Genomic DNA, 19,857 nt, shown 5'->3' on the forward strand with positions numbered 1-19,857 from the left:
TTGGTGAATAGGGCATTAAAATTTAAAAAATTCATGAGACACTAAATGTAAAAGCAACTCGATATCTCTGTTGATTTTCAAATAATGAGGTGAAGAAATGTAAAACACTACTTTTCATGATGCTCAACACGGCACTGTTTTTAGATATATTGGGTTGAGTCTAAGGTTAATCTTTTCCTTTTCATATAGCCAATTAATTTATGGCAGTAGAAGGCATAAGCTATAAAACTGTGCAATAACAAGACAGATATTGAAGAAAGAATATGAGATATTCTAGCATCTCAGACAATTGTTAATTGTTTAGCAACTACATAAAAACATGTGAAATATGAATCTAAACAATGTTTCTACCAAAATCAAATTGGAAGCTAAACTTTTTTTGGCCACTAGCGATACACTAGCAACAATATTGAGACAGAGAAGATTAGTCATTAATATCGTCCAACCCAAAACTATAGCCAAACAAGTAATTGTTATGATCAATCAATCATATTATTGGATGGCAGCACAAAGGGCAAGAGCATAATGCTTGATTGTGAACGCACTGGTTGAGCCATTGAACAATGCATGCCTTATGAAAAATGTGCGAGCATGTTGTGGTAACAATTTCTGACGTGTTCGACCCAACATTGCCAAAATTCTCCAGACAAATTGAACATGGATCATCGGTACAATAAGGAGAACTTGTGAATGCCATCTCAAGCCTCACATCTATGTGCCTTACGACTGCCATCTCAAGCCTCACATCTATGTGCCTTACGACACGTCCTTGAATGTTGAGTGAAATCATATCCCTAGCGTATTGACCCACGTGAGTAAGAACTATGTCCAATAATGGCTTAGGGTAAATAGAAGCTGGCATATAGTGGAAGAAGCTTCGCAATTTGGTAGCAAAATCCCTCTCTTGAATTGTGAACTCGTCACAATTGCACAAGATGGCACAAGGAACGCAGAAAACCCTTTTGAGTGTACTGCTTGGGGAATGTTTGTAACGAAAGTGAAGGTAGAAAGAACAGCTCATAGGATTATCTGGTGACATCAATTTTCCTGGATCTAAATTTTTTCTCAGGTACAATGCATAGTGTAATTGATCCATCACAGATTGCAATTGTAATGAGAAAGAAAAGGAATTAAATTGCTTTAGTTAGGATAATTAGTTTCCAGTGAAACGGTATTTATAGAGTAAAGATATAATCTATATCAAATATCAATCACAATTAAAATAAAGCAATAAATCAAATAATTAATTATGATGATATATATTTAACGAATAAATCATTCTTATCTATAGTTAGCTAATCAATGCAAATATATTAATTATTGATATAAAATTTTCGTATCAGCAAAATATTTAAATTTTAAATAAAAATATAATCAATCAATTTCACTCAATTTTATATAATCTAAATTAAATATCAATCACAATTAAATAAATCAATTAATAAACTAATTGACTAACATTATTTATGATGATATATATATTTAACGAATCATTATATTTATGATTCTTATCTTTAGTTAACTAATCAATGCAAATATATTAATTATTGATATAAATTTGTCATATCAAGCAAAATATTTCGATTTCAAATAAAGGTGTTGTCTAAATGACTCATGATAAAGTTTGCATTAAATAACTCATCATTCAATCACATTAAAGATAAGTGAGTTGGAATTAATCATAATTTGTTCACCCACTTTTACCTCACTCATACAAACATAGATATGTGGAGCGACTATATTACACTGTTCTAAACCATTCTAAGATCTTCTAGTAAAAATTTAGTGACCCATTTATCATGCATTCAAACTTATGCAACAGTCAATATATTAAAGTTCACGCTTTTTAATCAATTAAACTTTCCAGCATGGTAGTAAATAACTAAATATAGTCAATCAATCACCAAAGTGATGAGTAGAAAATCTGCCAACAAATAGAACAAGAATGTTGAAGAAAGAAGCAATTCAACAACAACCCGCTCCTTTTATTCTCCCAAAGAGGCTACACACCAACTCCACCATCAAAAGTAGAAGCAACATTCAACAAAACTTATAAAATTATGTATACCGGAATCAATCTATTTTTGTCTCAAAATCAATCATAGAACTTCAAAATTATTAACATAACCATCTCTTCAAAATTAACTGAGTTTAAATTGTAGAAAGATGACAGACTGTCAATCATTCACAAAAAATAAAAAAGGTAACTTCAATTCAGTAATTTCGGCTTACCATGAATTTTCACCGTATATCAAACATATATATAAATATAAGTGGGAATATGTGTTTGGAATTTGTGGGGTCCCATTAGGAGGCCGAAAGAAAAACAGTGTGAACAAAGGAGCGTGTTAAGACTAAAGAAAACCAAAAAGCAAAGGAAGCCGCGCGATGACAGAAAAGAGAATTTCATTTCATTCATCATCATCAAAAAGGAAAAGGCAAAAGAATCTTTGGTGGCTCCTATGCTTCTATCATCTGTATAAAGAAACCTTCACTGTGATCATATCCAACTACAAAATACACACACATTTACATTCTGTTTTGTTTCCCTTCTCTGCATCATCAAAGTACAAACAGAATAGAAGAATATTATCTCATCACTATCATTGTCATTGCAAAATGCTGATAAGAAGCTCCATTTCCAACACCAAGAAGCTCCTGCAAAAGACTCTGCAGAATTTCATGTCACTCTTCTGTCAAGGTTACCAAAAGCTTCCCAAAACACCTCCACACAATCACTTCTCGTGTTCTGTGGCTGCAACTACTGTCATGAACATGGAGTTGGAGAAGTTCTACAGTGACTTCACTGAGCAATGGGATTCAGAAATAGAGAAAACAAGGAGAAGAACTAAGAAGAAAGCTGCATTGCCAACTCCACTAGCAAAGCAAGAAGAAAACAAGGTAGATAATCATGAAAGCTTCATAAGCTTGAACAGAACAAGCCCTGCAAAACAGAGGAATGAAATGGAGAAAATAGAGGAATGTGATGATCAAGAGAATAAAAGGAGCTTAACCCATCAAAGGGGAAAACAGAAACATTCAACCTTCAATTCTAAGATGGAGGAGAAACTGAGAGAGTTGGAGAATTTGGACATGAGCAATGTGGACTATGTGCTAGACATTGAAGAGGTCCTTCATTACTATTCTCGACTCACTTGCCCAATATATCTTGAAATTGTGGATAAATTCTTCATGGAAATGTACTCAGAGTTCTTAAGTGGTCCTGTGAGGCCTGTTACACCTTCTAGTGTCAACTCTAAGATGAAGCTGAGATCAGTGAAGTCTTAGACTCTGCCTTTGTTCTGTTTGGTGTTTCTACAAATGTGAAATTGCTTTGTTCAAGTATTTCGTTGATCAATGGAATAAATAGGCCTGCACTTAGATATCAAAGTCTAGATTACATTTTATTTAAAAATTGATACGTTTCGGAAAATGAATGAATGTTTTTGAGCTTCTTTTTGTGGATGGTGCTGGCTGGGGTATGAAAAAATTTCGGTAGTATTCATTGAATTATTGAAAGCTTTAATCAGCTCAATATGCGGAAGTAAATGGAAGAAAGCATTTGAATCCCTCAAGGAAAGGCTAATTATAAATTTGGAAGGTTTTTGCATGTAGAGGTGTAGCATTTTTTTTTTTCTTTGATGCAGAGGTGTAGCATTCTTTAGGTATTATGTCATGTACACAAGTAGCGTATCAACTAATGAAATTAATCAAATTATGTGATATCATATTAATTAAAAAATACATCATTTTGGAATAAAGGATTGATAGGGATAGGTATTATATGTCCAAAAAAAAAAACTACCAATTATCATTCGGAATTAGTCACTAGGTTTCTTTTCATTATGAGCCAATCCTTTAAGACTTGAAATTGGTTCACTACTTCACTGCAATGAGACTTGAAAGTAATCATAAAATTGGGTACAATTGCTTTTCACACTTTTTTCTATTTACATCCTAATAAATATTTTTAATTTTTATTTTCAAACATAAGATGTATAAATAGTAAAAATGAGTGTGCAAAATGTAATCTGAGTCTATCCTTTTACTATGATGTACACAAGGCCTAACATGACCTTTTTATTCCGACTCACATATTGTGTTTTTGTCATGTCATCTGTTTCTCAAGCCCATGTTATTCTATTGTATTCTCAATAATGAAAGCCTTCCTTCAAAAAAATAAAAATAAACAATGGAAGTCTGTTTTGTTGTGGCAACCTTCATGCCAAAATCATAAACACACTTGCAGCCTACTTTCCACTTGCACGGGCCAACATTAACGCATGTGCTTTGGGCACATCACATGATTTAATTTTGACAGTGACCAAAAAAAAAAATTTAATTTTGACCAAAAATGTGTACAAAAAATATTAACGAATAAATGGAATCAATGATAGACTTAAGCATTGTCCAAAGAAAAGAAAAAACAAATGATAAAGGCTTTTGACTTACATTTACATTCACTTTTATATTAGTCTTTCGTTAAATTAGTCCATGAGTTTGTAATCGAGTTTGATTTTAATCCTTTTGAGAAAAATTTACGTTTAGTGACGGTCAAAAACCACCAATAATTGTAAAAATGATCGCCACTAAACATCATTTTTTAGAGGGACTAAAATTAAACTCACTCACAAACTCAGAAACTAATTTGACAATTAACCCTATTTAGTAATGTACCCAAAAAAATTCACTGGTGACTGAAATAAATACTAAAAAATTAAAAAACACGTTTGGGGGAGGGGATTAGTCTAAGAATAAAAAAAAACTATATAAAATACAAATAGTTGATAAAAAAAAATCTTGGAAGGGTCGTGGCCCCGTCAATTATTTTCTTTTCTATTATATCTCTTTCTGAATGTGTATATTTGAGGTGTGATTTAATTTTTATTGATCGCACATCATGCTATTCTTTATCCTCACTAATGCTTTGACGACTCGTCATCCCATGCTCATGCAATCCAATCTCAACATAATGCTCATGCAATCCAATCTCAACATAGATAAGAATGGAAATTGCTTATAAAGAAAGATAAGAATGGAAATATGTGAGATCATTCGCAAGGCCTATAGCGTAGCCTACATCAATCATAGACCAGGACGAACCATATTAGTAAGGCTAGGCTCAAATTATTTAAAAAGTTTTTGAAGTTTAACAAACAGACCTATTTAAGTAAATATGATTATATAAGTTTAATTTTCTTATTATTATTATTATTAAATTATTTTATTATAATATTTTAAAACATATTTATAGATTTAAATATGTTCGACCTATCTTAAAACATATTTAGAAATAAATCTATAACCTACTCAAATACCTCAGTACTGCACTAGAAAAATACCTCACTACTGGGTATTATTTTGAATTAACTTCCAGCCTTTTAGGTTTTAAATTATAAGCTAACATTGAGACCTATGTGGTATCACTAAATATAAGTTAACTTTGCAAAAGTTAATTTTTTTTTCCATATTTGTCATTGCATTTATTGGTTTTTCAATTTCAAAATTTTAAAATTGAAACTCACTTTTACTCTCTTTCTTTCTAGTACTACCCACTTTAGGGCTAAATATAGAAGATTGTATCATTTTTTAAAAAATCAATTCATCAATTAAGGTTTTTTTAATAAACGTGATTTTTACAACTTTAACTTATAATTAGAGACAGAATGAGTAGTTTTTTTATTATGGAACAAACTTTAAATAGACTAATATGTCACATTAGGCTTTTAAGAAAGTCATATTAGACTTAGAATTAAGTTTATGATTAGATAACACATCTAACCCAAACCTTGATTTGTTTAAACAAACCGGACCTATTTTTGCAAAAATCAACTCAACCTAATCTCTATTTCCACCTATGTGCAAATATCTCTATCTAGGACCGCATGTTATCATTGGTTTTGAAGTTTTCGACATAATTTTGCTGTTATAACTCATGCCTACTAACAAAAATAAAGTAAACAATATCCTAGATTTGGAATAATGCTGTTTTAGGGTCTAGTATCACTTTGAGGATCAACAACAATAATTCTTGTGTCTTAGTTCCTTGAGCCACCGGACCTCTATCCCAAAATTGAAGCTATCATTTTATGTCACATCCATGACAGTTACCTTACCTCCCAAAACTTCTCATCCTTAGAGTTTGTCACACTTCAATCTGTAAGTTATGATTCACAAATCACTGCTATTACATAAACTTCTTTGTAAGTCCTCCTTACCTTTTTTTTCTAAACTTTTTAAATCCACATTTTCTGTGTGCGTTAAAAACTAATTGTATGTTTATATCCGCTTATGTTTCAATTAAATTTAAATTTCAGTGTGTTTACCGTGATATTTGGTAAACAAACATCTTCCAAATTCGATTGGAAAAAGTTTAAGAGTTTTGCGAATTAAGGGTTCTTTTGGGAAAACGTCTTGCCAAAGCGCGTGTGAAATCGGGTTTTTCAACAACCGTGTGTCAAAGGATAAAAGGAAATAAAGATTCGAAAGCAAAACGCAAGACAATCAAAAGTGCTTGAAGATAAAATTCACTAATTAAAAAGCTTTACATCAATCCAAACCCATAAAATCGACAGTAAATCTAACAAAGGCAACAATGGCAACAAATTCGAAACTATCTAAGTGCAGGAATCGTAAACGACTGGCTTGGCAACATACTCCTCCATGATCACGTTAGGCTCGTTGAGTCTCTTTGATGCGGACATGAGAGCTTTGTAGTGATTTTTAGAGCTGAGTTGGGAACCCTTTTTCTGAATTAGATTCTCCTATTTATAGAGCTCCATGTCCCGCGTGTCCCTGGCGGTTTTCTTCCTTACTGGATGGGTTAGTGAGTCTGATTCCCCACGATCTGATGTTTGCCCCGGAAGTTCCATGCGTAGTGGTGAGGGTAGTGTTCTTCAACTGCTTCTTGGCCACGTAACTAGCCATCGTGGTGAGAAACACATGCTCTCCTAACTGACTCAGTCAATGTTGCATGTGTTAAATATGCCCGTGTTTGTAGCAACGGTTACAAGTGTCCCTTTGTCGAATTCTGCTACCCATTTAACTTGGCGTTTTTTCTTAATTCTCTTGGTCCATTTTTCGACCGCCCCATGCGTTTTGGACCAAATATTTTGGGCCAATACAGTGTTATTTACATAAGATTTTCCACAAAATTAATTTTACCCTTAGAACAATTATAAAAACGATATAAACATGACTATGAGAAATGCTTAGAGATCGAGAAAATAAAACCAATACAAGTGTCTTCATGAGTATGGAGTCGGCAGCAAATTATAAGGGCTTAGCTTATGGTTGAATGATATTTTTATGAACTAGTTAGGTGGCGAGAAGTAAGTCTAATAACCCAAAGTCACCCTCACTGTCAGTGGTCAAGCATTCCTTCATCTAAAACTAATGGCATATGGTCCTGCTCAAGGATGTTGCTAGAATACCCAATCATGCTGTGATTAGAATGAATCTTTAATTTCTGGACCACCAACATTATATATAATGGTCCAGATTGATGTATGCATATAATTATACCTACACTGTAGAATTGAAAATTAAGCTGAGCCGTTAGAGATTATTTTCCCGCTACCACGTGCCATCTGGACCATGAAGCATTTCAATTGATGGCAAGTCCTTCAAAGTCACATGTTGACCATTGAGTTCAAGGCATTTTTCTAAATAATTTATTGAATCTTTTTAGATTATTTAGGATAATTGAGTCTTATTTCTTGCATTTTTGCATTTTAGGTATTTATTAGGTATTTTTACCATTTTCATCTACCTTCTAAGAATAGCGCTATTGCGCATCATCTCAAGAGTGAGATCGTGCTATTATATATCTGATGCTTTTTCTTGTAAATTTACGTTAAGGTTGCAGCGTTGTCGTGCCAAAGTGGGTGAGATCGAGCTGCTCTATCTGTGAAATCTCATTGCGGGCAATTCAATATTTAATTTTTCTTACGTCATTTTGGGCGTTGGATGAGATAACGTTTAACTGCAAACAAGTCACTTAAAACACGATTTATAACCTATTTTGATATATTATGCCATCAGAGCATATTGAAAACACTGTGGAGAGTCATTCTGAAGTCTTTGGATGCACTGCTAGGGCTTGTGTTGTGCTGGAGATTTTTTATTCTTCTTCTCTTTGGTTGTGATCATGAAAATCATGTTTGGCTTAACTCTTACGGTATTTGGGGTTGATGGATTCAGTTCTTTTGATTATGTTTTAACATTTTGGTTTGTTTATGACTTGTTAATTTCATCTACGAATTCATTCTCCCATTTATTTGAAACTTGAGTAGACCCAAGTTTCTTATTATTTCTTGCGTGATCAACGGATTGGTTAGGAATAAGGATCGGAGGAAGAGATGATCAGTTAAGTTTTTGCGGCTTAGACACACAGGAAAATCTAAATTTTGTTGGCATGAACTAGGAGCACTTTATCTTTGATTAGATAAGGTTAGGTTCTGAGAAAATTAGTAATAATTAATTAATTATAATGTTTGCTTAGTTAAGACATCATAGATAATGAACAAGTTCATAGGCAAATTGAGATTAATAAGGACATAACTATGAAGTAATGAAGTTATACCTCAGATACGCTTTTCTTATTGATTTCTTTTCGTTTAATTGTTATCGTTTATTTCTAATTTTCTGGAAGTGAACAAACAAATCCTTTTTAATCGTTCTAAGAGAGTAGCAAAGTTAATCAAAACTGGTGGTAATCCCACAATCTATATAATTCGATATCTTTTATTATTTCGAGGAACAACTTTGTACAATTGTAGAGAAGCTATTATCTCACATGATAAAATCCTTCCTGCAAAACTATTTTGAGTCTGCATAGAGATAAGAGAATCTCTAAAAAAAAACAGAGAGAGAGAATGCATTGATATAAGATTTTTATATAGAATTGTGTTATTTAGTACAATAGATCACTTATTCATCCTAGCTACCACCATGTGTAGTCTCAGCAGCTTAATTTCCAGCAATGTTGAATATCTTGTGCAATCCTCTTAGCATCAATAGATGTACCAAGCAGGCCACGTTTAGAGAAACCCACGGCATACAATCCATTTTCACCTTTCCATCCATTTGGGAATCCTTCTTCCTCACAAAACATGTCTGTACCCTGGTAGCAAACAATTTCAAGCCCAAACCAACACATAATGTTAATTATATTTCACACATATCAATCATGATATTAATTTAGTGCCAAATCTATGCCAAATGAAGCACCTTTAGCCAAGAGGGTACATTGCTTTTGTAACCAGTTGCAAGAATGATGACATCAAAATTCTCTATTTTTCCATCAACAAACTCCACTTCGTGCTGTCTTACTAGTTTAATTCCCCGGCAAACCTATGAAAATATAATAAGATAATGTTGGAAACAATAAAACAGCAACAAATGTCTTTTTTTTTTTCTTTCTTTCTTTCTCTTTTTGAGGGCCGAGCCTCGGCATAATGACAAGGGTACTCTTTGCGGTCATAAGTTTGATCGGTGGATAAGGCTCTAGAAAAAATGCAAGGTAAAACGGTTTACATTAAAACCTCAAAGTGGATTCCATCCCTCTCTAAACCTCGCGCATAAATGAAAAGCTTTACAAGGTTTGCACTTTTAAGATTAGAACATTGAATATGGTGAAAATCATTTTGGATTTGATAGAGGGTGGGAAGAATCTAACCTTAATTTTTCCACTTTTTATATGAGCAAGTGTCCCAACATCCAAAACTGGTGTCTTGCCTTCCAAGTCTTTGAGCTCCAGGGGGCCAATTTTAGGACGATCAAGTCCAAATTGTGCTGTGTTCCCCAGCATTAGATGTGACATTAGAAGTAAAAATTTATCCACAAGACATATGGGAAAGCACTTGAGTAAACTCAAAGATAAACCAAAAGTTGATTTACCAAACATATTCTGAGGCAAGATATGCACCTGCACTCAAAGAAAAAGATCACACATTGAAATTAAATATTGTGTTTTGTCATTTGTTTCGAATAATGCAAACATATATTCACACGCACTTCAAAATGAAAAGTGAGCGAAATTCTTATTATCGATTGAGTTGGAAATTCATTCAAGCTACGCTGACTGTACTCACCGTATCTCTTACCACAAGGGATGGGAGAGCATTATGGTTGCAGAGATCCAAACAAACCTCCATGCCTGAATTCCCACATCCAACCACCAGAACTTTCTTCCCACAAAACACACTGCCACTCTTATATGTGCTAGTGTGTAAAGTAGGCCCTTCAAACTCATCAATTCCTTCAATTTGTGGCACAACCTCCTCAGCATTCTCTCCTGTAGCAACTATCAGCCACTGACAAACATATTCTTCTGTCTCATCCATTTCAACACCTTGAGTCTTCACCCTCCAACATTCACATCTATGGTCAAAATTGGCACTGACCACTGTCTTGTTGAAAGCTGGTTTTATATCAAAATGATCAGCATAAGCCTTCAAGTAAGCCAAGAATTGTTGTTTGGATGGATAAGAGGGAAGGTTTTTAGGAAATGGCATGAGAGGAAGCTCACAGAATTGCTTTGGAAGATGAAGGCACAAACGGTCATAAGTCTTGAGCTGCCACATTGAAGCTAAGCAACTAGCTCTTTCAAGGATTTGGCTTGGAATGCCTTTTTCTTTAAGACATGCTGCTGCAGCTAGCCCGGATGGACCGGCACCTACTATGACCGGTCCCGGAACCCATGTAGGCCTTGTCATTTTAGCCATCTTAAACAGTGTGTTTGGATTTAAGCTAAAGATCGGCTTGAAAACACATTCAAGCCAACGGAAGTAAGATGTTTGCTTCAAGTTTGTTGCTTTAGAATTCGTGATTTTCGTTGAAGTTGTCTCGTAACGCATATGAATTGAAAACCAAACATATACTTAACTGCTAATAATAATCATGGACACTTTTCCTTTCTAGTTCCTTCAAGTACTCCATGAACAACCAGTGAAGCAAGAAAAATGGGGGAAAGGTGTAAAATTTCAAGATTTTGTAGCCTGAATAAGCTTCAGGGGATGCACACAGTCATGACAAAGTGAAACCATAAAAGTTAATCACGTTTTCACTCGTCACTCAGTGCATGTTTGGAAGTCCTTCTAGAATTGTTTCTGATGTAAAAAATTATATGGGGGTGTGTATGAATTGATTCTGAGAAAGGAGAAGTTTCCATGCTATAAGTGCATATTTGGAAATGCTTTTATAATTGATTCTAAAGTTAGAATCAACTTTGGTGAGAAATTTGTGAGTAACTTTTACTCATAGCTCTCCAGTCCTCAAGAAAGGACTGTCCTCAAGAAAGGACTGTACAGAAGAGAGGAAGTATGATTTGATATGAAGAACACTCACTGTGGTTTGCAAGGGCCTGATTTGCTTCAAACTGAGACTGGCAGTTTGAAGTAAGAACGATGGTTTTGTTAAATGGAGCACACAGCAGGAAGCAATGTATAGATCAGTCTTTGACACAAACACAGAAATTAATAGACAAGAAGATACTTAAAAGGGAGTTTTATAGGGGTGGGTTTGAGATACTCAGACACATATGTCCGCATGCATTAATTGGTGAGTGCTGATGAGTCTTAAAGAGTTTGGTTATATGCAAGACATCACCATTTTTTGGTTTAATACAGTAATTCTCCACGATAGGCAATCGTGTTCGAACCTAGAACATCCACATCTATCCATACACAAAACTCGAAGCTGATATCTTTGCCTAAGAGAAATCAAACATGTACCACACTACAACTGACTACTTGTTGGTACCACCAGAGACATCTCCATTTTAATAACAAATAAGATTAAACACACAGACATTGGGAGTCAGAAAATTTCTAGCTTACTAAGTACAAGCAACTGTTCAAGAATCCTAGAGGTCAATGTAATTTGCACTGCGGAAATGCGTTTGCTTGAGTCAAAAGTGAATTGGGGAAGCCAGATCGTGTAGTAATTCGATTCTGATTAGCTAGCCTCAAATATATTGAAGGTAAGTTAAGCACACAAAAGACAGCACAAACTTTAGATATACTTTTGTTCCTTCAGCATTATGATTAGCAACGTATCTAGTAAAATTAACCCCTTTGTTTCTCTATTAAAGCTTACTTTCTACAATATTGCTTGAATGACTCATAGAACACATATATGAAGCCCTGAACAAAGAATACTTCACCGAATCATGGATCAGGTACCTTGTGTACCAAATATATTTTAAATTCCCAAATTGAAGAAATCAATTCATTGGTTCAAGAAAAAGAAAAATACGCATGTTTGTATACGTTTTCTTGTTCATGCTTAGCATGAGATAAATTCATTATACCTTACTATTTAAATTATAATAAGAGCATAACAGTATATTATTTTTAATAAATTTTTAAATAAAATTAAAACAAAACATATTATCCACAAAGAAATACATGTAACCATTTGTTGAAAACAGAAAAGAATGTTTTTTTTTTAATAATGCAAAAAATAAAAAAATTAACAACATAGGGTTGTTTGTGACGAAAAACAAGTCCGTCACAAATTCCTTGCTTTGATATAGAGTTAGTGACAGAATCTTAGAGAGGAAAATTCTGTCACAGTACAAACAACCACTTTCGTTCAACAATAGATGGTGGACTTTGTGACGGAAAAATCTCTCTCCAATATTCTACCGCTAAATTCACTTCACTTTCAAGGATTTTCTTACGGATCCGATGGCCGTCGCAAACTCCTGACAAGAACTATGTGACGGATTTACTATACGTCTCAAAATTTTGTGACAGCCTTATATTTCGTCGCAAAGTATCAATTTTCTTAAAAAAATTGTATTAACAGTTTAATCATATGGGCTGTGCGGCGGTTCTATGGTCTAGTAATGAGGATTGACAATCTGCTATTTCTACGAGTGCAGGGTCTGAGAGTGCTTTTATGGCAGAAATTGCAGCGTTGGAGTTGGGCTTGAAACATGCTCTGGATTTAAAAATCAGCATTTTAGAGTGTTATAGTGATTGCCTGCAAATGTTGACTATGTTACAATCTGGTAGCGACACTAGTACTTATTGGGCGAGGGATAGCATTGCTCGTATTAGGAGCATGATGACCAGGTTTTAGAGCGTCAATGTCTTGCATTTCCAGCGGGAGAAGAATAATACTGTTGATTGCTTAGCTCGTGAGGCGGGGAAAAGTGGTACACCGATCCAAGTTTGGGTGAGACCGCCGTCTTTCGTTTATGATTGTTTGTATCTAGATGCTGTTAGCTAGTTCTTCTGTCTTTTTGTTACTTTTCCTCCTGTAAAAAAAAACTTATTTTTTATATTAATTTTAAAATACCCCAAAAATAATTATTTTCTATTTACGAAAAAGTGGAAAAGAAGAAACCACTTCCAACGGCTATGAACTCCGAAACCGTTTTGTCCCCCGCCGAATACCACCCCACCTTCAACTCTTTTATCGTCATGCGATCCAGCTCAGCACATACAGGAAGAACTTTACATCCTCACCGTTCATTTGTTAAACCATCACACCAAATCCCGCGGCCAAAACCACTCCGTTCCATCACAAATCTTTATTCCCACTCGCACCAGAACACAACTCTTCTAAAACCTAAAATACCCCTCCAACGTTCAGATTTACCATCGTCTTAATCGCAATAGCCAAGGGTCATCATCGTCATATTAATTTCTTTATTACATTTTCTCTCTGTTCCTCTTCGTCTTTTTCGTCCACTGCAACACTGTGCCCTCTGTGTCGTTCGTTACTCTCTCACGAAGCCTTCGTCAATGGCGAACAACAACGCATTTTGAGCTTCCGAGTCAAACTAGCTCACTGAGTCAAACCACCGAGTCGAGCACGCGTTGTGATCTTCCACTATGTTGGACAGTGTACTCGGCAAAGGCTTCGCCGCCAAATGGTTCTCCTTCTCCCCTGCGCGCTTTTGCTTTTGCTTGTTTGTTTCTTGATGATTGTTATCTGATTCGAGAATGTTGAAGGATTTGAGAATGTAGTTACTTATTCTGCTGATTATGACATGAGTTGATTGAGTTTTCTTCTTGTGTTTTCAATTTTCAGCAAGTCGTTGATCAAATTGACTAAGAGCCGGATCGATGTGATAAGGAGGAAGAGGAAGGCGACAGAGAAGTTTCTCAAGAAAGATATTGCTGATCTGCTACTCGATGGTCTAGATACCAATGCCTATGGAAGGGTAATTGATTTTGTTAGGGTTATTCATTAAGTGATTTCTGGTTTTCATGACATTATCTGAATTAGAATGTATATTGGTTGTGATGTGGTGAAACAGGCTGAAGGACTCGTGGTTGAGCTGACGCTGTCGTCTTGTTATGGATTTGTTGAGAAAGCATGTGAGTTGGTGTTGAAGCACCTTTCAGTGATGCAGAAGCTCAGGTACTAGTTTGTTCTAGATATTGGTCGATCACACATCAGTTAGAGTTAGTTAGCTGATTAGTTGTTAGTTGAGCTATGTGATGAGGAGGTAGAGTTACTTTCCTCTATTTAACAGAAATGGAATGCAGTAATTGCCACTATTGAAATTGAAAATGATTGTGTTGATTATGGATCATGGAACCAAATTTTGATTCTTAAACATGAAAATTGTTTTTAATGTGGTCCATAGTCCATACATTTCATTCTATTGCAACTCCAATAGATGGTATTATAACACCAACATATGATAATGATTGGAATAAAAACAATTGTATGTAAAGGAACTAAATTAGAAACTTTTTACACATCAGGACCAAATTAAAAATGAGTGTCACAGTTTAGAGACCAAGAATATGAAGATCCCAAAAAATTTATGATTGTCAGCCGTTCATATTTTATCCCTTAATTCAGATGCTAATATATGACTGCTTCCATTTGTTTACAGCGGCTGCCCTGAGGAATGTAGAGTAGCAGTATCGTCTCTAATGTTTGCTGCTGCAAGATTTTCTGATTTACCTGAGTTACGTGACCTTAGGAAAATATTTCAGGAGAGATATGGAAATTCCTTTGAATGTCATGTGAATCAAGAGGTGACTATTCATGTTTTTATTTTTATTAGAACTTTGCATTGTAATGACATTTCCTGGTTCCCTGGACTGACTCAGTAAATTGCTCATTATCAGTTTGCTGCAAATTTAAACTCCAATTCTTCTACATTGGAGAAGAAAATCTGCTTGATGGAGGGAATTGCATCAGAGTTTTCAATAAACTGGGATTCCAATGCTTTTAAACTGAGGATGTTGAAGTCCTCTTCATTCGCACAGGTGACGTGCTTTCCTTTTCATTTCTGACTAGCTTCATTGTCAAATTTATCCCACTTTTAAGATTGAGAATTCTAAAGATGTTATTGTTTGTTATAAATCACTTGTATACAGGATCATACCCAAAAGGGAGTAAATAATGATGTTTTGTTAGAGAAAAGTCCTGACCATGCCAATGTTGGGTACAAATTTCAGAATGGCAAGGAAGCGATTATCTTAAACAAAGATGATCATAATCTTCAGTCTAAGCCTATGATCCCTGGAAATGTATTCAAGCCACTGAATGGTTTTGAACTTCTTCGGAAAAGGGATGGCCATGATAATCCATTGACAGGAAGGCAAGAGGTTACTGCCAAGAAGAGTGATGGTGCCCATTGGAAAGAGGGTAGTATGCTAAAGCCACTGAATGGTTTTGAACTCCTTCGGAAAAGGGATGGCCATGATAATCCATTGATAGGAAGGCAAGAGGTTACTGCCAAGCAGAGTGATGGTGCCCATTGGAAAGAGGGTAGTATGCTAAAACCAACTGGACGTTCATCTCAGGAGAAAACAGTGGAAAATTTGGAAGTTGGCTCCAAGATGCACGATAGTTGCCTTCTGAGAGAAACCCTGGACTCTACAACAACTAGGAAGTCTCCTAGTCATACATGTTTCAGGAGTAATGTGAACGAGTCATTTGCTGTTAATCATGTTGGCCTACCTGATACTGATAATTCTGAGAGAAAAGTTCAAAAGGAGAAAATGCCCACACTAAAGCCTTGCTACAGTAATGGTATTCCATCTGATATTGATAAATCTGAGAGTATAGTTCAAAAGGATAAAACACCTACACCAAAGCCTTGCTACGGTAATGGCATTCCACCTCCATACTTTAAATCTAATTCGAAGCAGCAGAGTAGCAACTGCATTCCGCCTCCATATGTTAAATCTAATTCTAAGCAGCAGAGCAGCACACGAGGAACTGATGTAGTGGTATCTTCACATATTGACAGTGGTGCCATCTCAACATATTATTCAGCAAATGAAAAGCCTGACCCTACTTCTGTGTCAGAGAGGATCCATATAGGTTTTGATAAATCTTACCAGGATGAGCAGGCCAGTAAACATGAGAATCTGAGCAAACAGGGTCATGAAAAGGAATACTCCATTTGTGAAGATGCTAAAGAAGTCCGTTTGGCAAAACCAAAATCTACGAGGAGGAAGCACTCAAGGTCACGATCTAAACACTATGATGCCGCTAATGAAGATACTGCAATTGTGAGAAAATCAAGGAGCAGAAGCAGGAGAAGAGATGAATCAAGAAGTGGGTTCCAAATGCTGTTTGATGATGAGCGGCATCAAAATGCCGAGGAAAAGATAATAGATAAATTACTTAGCCATTATAGCAGAAAACCATCCATTCTAGTGCCTGAAAAGGTTAGAAAAAAGCCAAACAGTGACCATGCACATCTAATGGATAACTCAACCAAGGAATTACTGCAGAATAGAATCAGTGATGGATCTGATAAGCCACCAGAGATGGCTACTCTTGCACTGCGATCAGTTTCTCTTCCTCGTGAACAACCTAGAGCAGTTGAAGTTAAGAAAGAATTTACCCGTGCAGCTTCTTTTCAGCCAGATACATCAAAGGACGCTCAGCATGTGCATCCCAAATTACCCGACTATGATGATTTGGCCGCAAGGTTTGCAGCCTTGAGAGGAAAGTAAAGGATAGAAACACAATGAACAAATGCTCCTCTTTTATCAGCATGTTTGCACTCGTTATAATCTTGGTGCTTTAACCTCATATTGTTAGTGCCTACCTGCTATTGTTGAAGATTGCATGGTGATGCTTTTATTGCAAGTTGCTATCTACTTCGGAGCTGTCCAAGTCATCATAGATGGTCCTGTCTGTGCTGTTTTTTTTGGTCAAATCCTGTCTGCGGTTTGACAATAGTAAATCTTCCATCTTCATACTGATGCCACTAGAGGTTGTTACACGGAACTTTGATTCAAATTTTGCCTTATGATAGTAAATAAGTTTGTAATAAAAATTGATGATTTCCTCACTCTCTTTGGTTTGATGATAAAATATGTTGAGAATGGCACTATATGTTTTCAGAGCTCTTACTCATCCCTTTTTTCTTTTTAAACAATGCTGTTCACATATTCATACATTTTATTCATTTAGTTACAACTTTTATTTGCCCGTGCACTAGAGGATAGTTCATTCTTCATTCCTCTCCTCTCATGTTTGAAACTTGAAAGCATGAATGGGAATGCAGCTAAAGTTGTTCCAAAAGGTCCCATGTTGAATTTATCACTTCCAATTTTAAGGATTTACCTTAAGAAAAACAGTGAAATCAATGAATTGACTAGTCTGATCTGGAACATGACAGAACTCAGAACTGTGTTCTAACTAGTTCAGAATAAAGTTTTTGTGTTCCCTAGGATAGGACCATTTTCTTTTTAAGATTCGCATCTCAAAGGTCCAGAGATGTTTCCCGCCATAAAGGACCTCCTTCTAACTTCCCTTTATAGTTTATACTACCATCCTAGCTAGCAATAGCATGCTTCCTTTACCGCCAGATTCTAGAGAGAGAGAGAGAGAGAGGGAGAGAGAGAGTTCCCTGATCCAAAGAGATGAAGGGCGTATCTGAAGTAATTTTGGGTGCAACCTTAATATTGGTGGCGATCCTTGCAGTGGTTTTGGGTCTTATATTTGTGCTGCTAGCTGAGCTCTACTGCTCTCTCTTACTTCGCCGGCGCAACCTCAGAGACAGCAACTCCGACAACGCTATTCCCATTGCCACCACTCAAACCATCACCACCACTACCAGAGCCAATGCTTCACCTTCACACACATCTCATCCCCAACAACAGTCTCCTCCTCCTCCATTCAGCAGCATTTATGCACAAGGAGTCCTCCAAGCTCCAAGAAGCATGCTTTTGCCCACGGTTTCAAGAAAAGAAGACATAGCTGGGCCTAAGAAGCAGCTTTCTGAGTTTCTTCACCAGGTTGTTGAAATCCAAACTCAAGAATCAAATGCAAGCCCATGTCAGGTTGGAGTTCTCTCTGCTTCTAGTTCTTCTTTCCAACCAGAAATGTTGATGTCTAAAGCTCCCCAAAAGCCAATTCACAAAGATACAGACCAACCCTGCAGTGGTGGTGGGGAACACCTTGAGCTTGTGTACATTTCAAACCCCATTTATGAGAGCCAAGGCAGTGGAGAAAATACACCATTTATGACACCAGAGACTTCACCTTCACGTTTGGAGAGTGGTTCATCAGGGGAGGCATCATCACCTCCTTGTGGTGCTTCCTCATACACACCTCCTCTATCTCCAATGAAGAAGCTCCCTGCAGAGGCTTCTTGTTCTGTTTCTCTTAGAGATTCCAGGTCCTTGGGCACTTCTGGCAGTGATTTCCATAGCAACAAATGCCTCTCTTCTTTATTTTCAGCTTCTCCTTGTACTTCTCCTGCATGGTAATTGTGATTATTCAATGGCTTGGTTAGAGTGCTACTGTGGAAGCTAGCTTTCTTCTTGTTGGTTTGTTAGAAGCTTTGTCTGGTACTCTGGTGAGAGTACTCAGTACTGTTAAGAACAAAAGTAGTAACTGCAGGTTACCACGTGAGAGAAAGCTGTGAGTTCTTTCTTTTTGCAGGTATGGTTAATTGGTTATTAGAGATTTATTATTGGGGTCCCTGGCCCCCTCCAAAAAACATAGCATATTCAGTCCCCATTTTTAAAGAAAAATTAAAAAAAATAATAATTCATTCACTCTCCAATAGTCCAATTTGAGCTCCACCTTGAAAGAAATAAGAAGAGCAGTGATAGGTGATCTAATAAGAAAAGAATAGAGAAATAAGAAAAAAGAAGTGTGTGGAAATATGATGGAAAAGAAAGTGAGAAATATCAAAGTTGATTCTCAATTTCTTTTTTTATTCCTTTCCCTTTCATATGATTGAGGAAAATAATTCGTAGACATCTGCATAGTGTAAACATCTAAAGTTTGAAAGGAAAAGAATAGAGAGAAATAATGAATGTGATATATGATGACTAATCAGAAGAGATAGGTAAAGAGAAAAATGAGATGACAACACTGTTTGAGTGACCAAGTATCATTACTGTATTATTTATGTATACCCCAATTAAGTGTCTTGAAAAACATTTTCCCAACATATCTCTCAAAATCACATTTTCCTATCAAAATTGCTTTGAGTTTATCTAGAATCACCTCCCTCTCTCCATGTATGTTAGCACTTAGCAAAAGCAAATATAAGTAGGAAACATATGGCAAGTCAGTTTCCAATTTTGTTTTTATTCTCTTGCTTTCTTTCCTGTTACATTAGCATTAAGTCATAATTTATGTCTTAGAGTTTACCTTGATCCTATTGTATTATTTTCAGACAATGCACTTGAGAATATCCCACTTAAATGAACATGAAAGCATCAATTCCTGTCACTGGCGGCTTGTGTGGCCTTAACATGGTTGTGTTCTTCCCTCATTAAGGTGTTAAAGACCATTAAAAGATATAATTTTATAGTCTTTCAGCTGACATCTTAATCCATACTTCATTCCTATCACAACTTACATTGGTATTTCATAGCTTTCACAGTGTCATCTCTATTTAGT

General features: G+C 35.8%; 4 protein-coding genes across 5 annotated transcripts; 3 read left to right on the top strand and 1 right to left on the bottom strand.

Moving 5' to 3' along the window:
• Positions 1 to 2,528: 2,528 nt before the first annotated feature.
• Positions 2,529 to 3,456, top strand: LOC130712082 (uncharacterized). The gene has a single exon (XM_057561915.1). The coding sequence runs from the start codon at positions 2,620 to 2,622 to the stop codon at positions 3,286 to 3,288; it is 669 nt and encodes a 222-aa protein (XP_057417898.1). The 5' UTR covers positions 2,529 to 2,619; the 3' UTR covers positions 3,289 to 3,456.
• Positions 3,457 to 8,735: 5,279 nt separating this feature from the next.
• Positions 8,736 to 11,546, bottom strand: LOC130710021 (indole-3-pyruvate monooxygenase YUCCA2-like). 2 transcript variants are annotated; one of them, XM_057559173.1, is made up of 5 exons: positions 10,095 to 11,546; positions 9,901 to 9,928; positions 9,680 to 9,795; positions 9,232 to 9,354; positions 8,736 to 9,124 (listed from the first exon to the last, which is right to left on the bottom strand). In XM_057559173.1, exons 1-5 carry the CDS (start codon positions 10,857 to 10,859, stop codon positions 8,963 to 8,965), a joined length of 1,194 nt encoding a protein of 397 aa, XP_057415156.1. In that variant the 5' UTR covers positions 10,860 to 11,546; the 3' UTR covers positions 8,736 to 8,962. The 2 variants fall into 2 exon arrangements, with proteins under 2 accessions (XP_057415156.1, XP_057415154.1); XM_057559171.1 differs by having other exon boundaries at positions 9,680 to 9,928; positions 10,095 to 11,545.
• A 2,124-nt stretch (positions 11,547 to 13,670) lies between these two features.
• LOC130714764 (uncharacterized) lies at positions 13,671 to 17,344 on the top strand. Its single transcript, XM_057564709.1, has 6 exons — positions 13,671 to 13,888; positions 14,047 to 14,179; positions 14,276 to 14,379; positions 14,864 to 15,008; positions 15,102 to 15,242; positions 15,354 to 17,344. Exons 1-6 carry the CDS (start codon positions 13,848 to 13,850, stop codon positions 16,944 to 16,946), a joined length of 2,157 nt encoding a protein of 718 aa, XP_057420692.1. The 5' UTR covers positions 13,671 to 13,847; the 3' UTR covers positions 16,947 to 17,344.
• Positions 17,345 to 17,649: 305 nt separating this feature from the next.
• Positions 17,650 to 19,015, top strand: LOC130714879 (uncharacterized). The gene has a single exon (XM_057564852.1). It carries the CDS (start codon positions 17,862 to 17,864, stop codon positions 18,708 to 18,710), a length of 849 nt encoding a protein of 282 aa, XP_057420835.1. The 5' UTR covers positions 17,650 to 17,861; the 3' UTR covers positions 18,711 to 19,015.
• Positions 19,016 to 19,857: the final 842 nt, after the last annotated feature.

The sequence above is a fragment of the Lotus japonicus genome, chromosome 4, assembly GCF_012489685.1.
Source record: "Lotus japonicus ecotype B-129 chromosome 4, LjGifu_v1.2".
NCBI lineage: Eukaryota > Viridiplantae > Streptophyta > Magnoliopsida > Fabales > Fabaceae > Lotus > Lotus japonicus.

Coding starts and splice junctions, on each gene's coding strand:
- LOC130710021 (XM_057559171.1), bottom strand. CDS start 10,859: ATGCGTTACGAGACAACTTCAACGAAAATCACGAATTCTAAAGCAACA. Junction 9,929..10,094: donor CCCTTGTGGTAAGAGATACG/GTGAGTACAGTC, acceptor CTTTGAGTGCAG/GTGCATATCTTGCCTCAGAA. Junction 9,125..9,231: donor ATGTACCCTCTTGGCTAAAG/GTGCTTCATTTG, acceptor GTTTGCTACCAG/GGTACAGACATGTTTTGTGA.
- LOC130714879 (XM_057564852.1), top strand. CDS start 17,862: ATGAAGGGCGTATCTGAAGTAATTTTGGGTGCAACCTTAATATTGGTG.
- LOC130714764 (XM_057564709.1), top strand. CDS start 13,848: ATGTTGGACAGTGTACTCGGCAAAGGCTTCGCCGCCAAATG. Junction 15,009..15,101: donor AATGTCATGTGAATCAAGAG/GTGACTATTCAT, acceptor GCTCATTATCAG/TTTGCTGCAAATTTAAACTC. Junction 15,243..15,353: donor AGTCCTCTTCATTCGCACAG/GTGACGTGCTTT, acceptor ACTTGTATACAG/GATCATACCCAAAAGGGAGT.
- LOC130712082 (XM_057561915.1), top strand. CDS start 2,620: ATGCTGATAAGAAGCTCCATTTCCAACACCAAGAAGCTCCTGCAAAAG.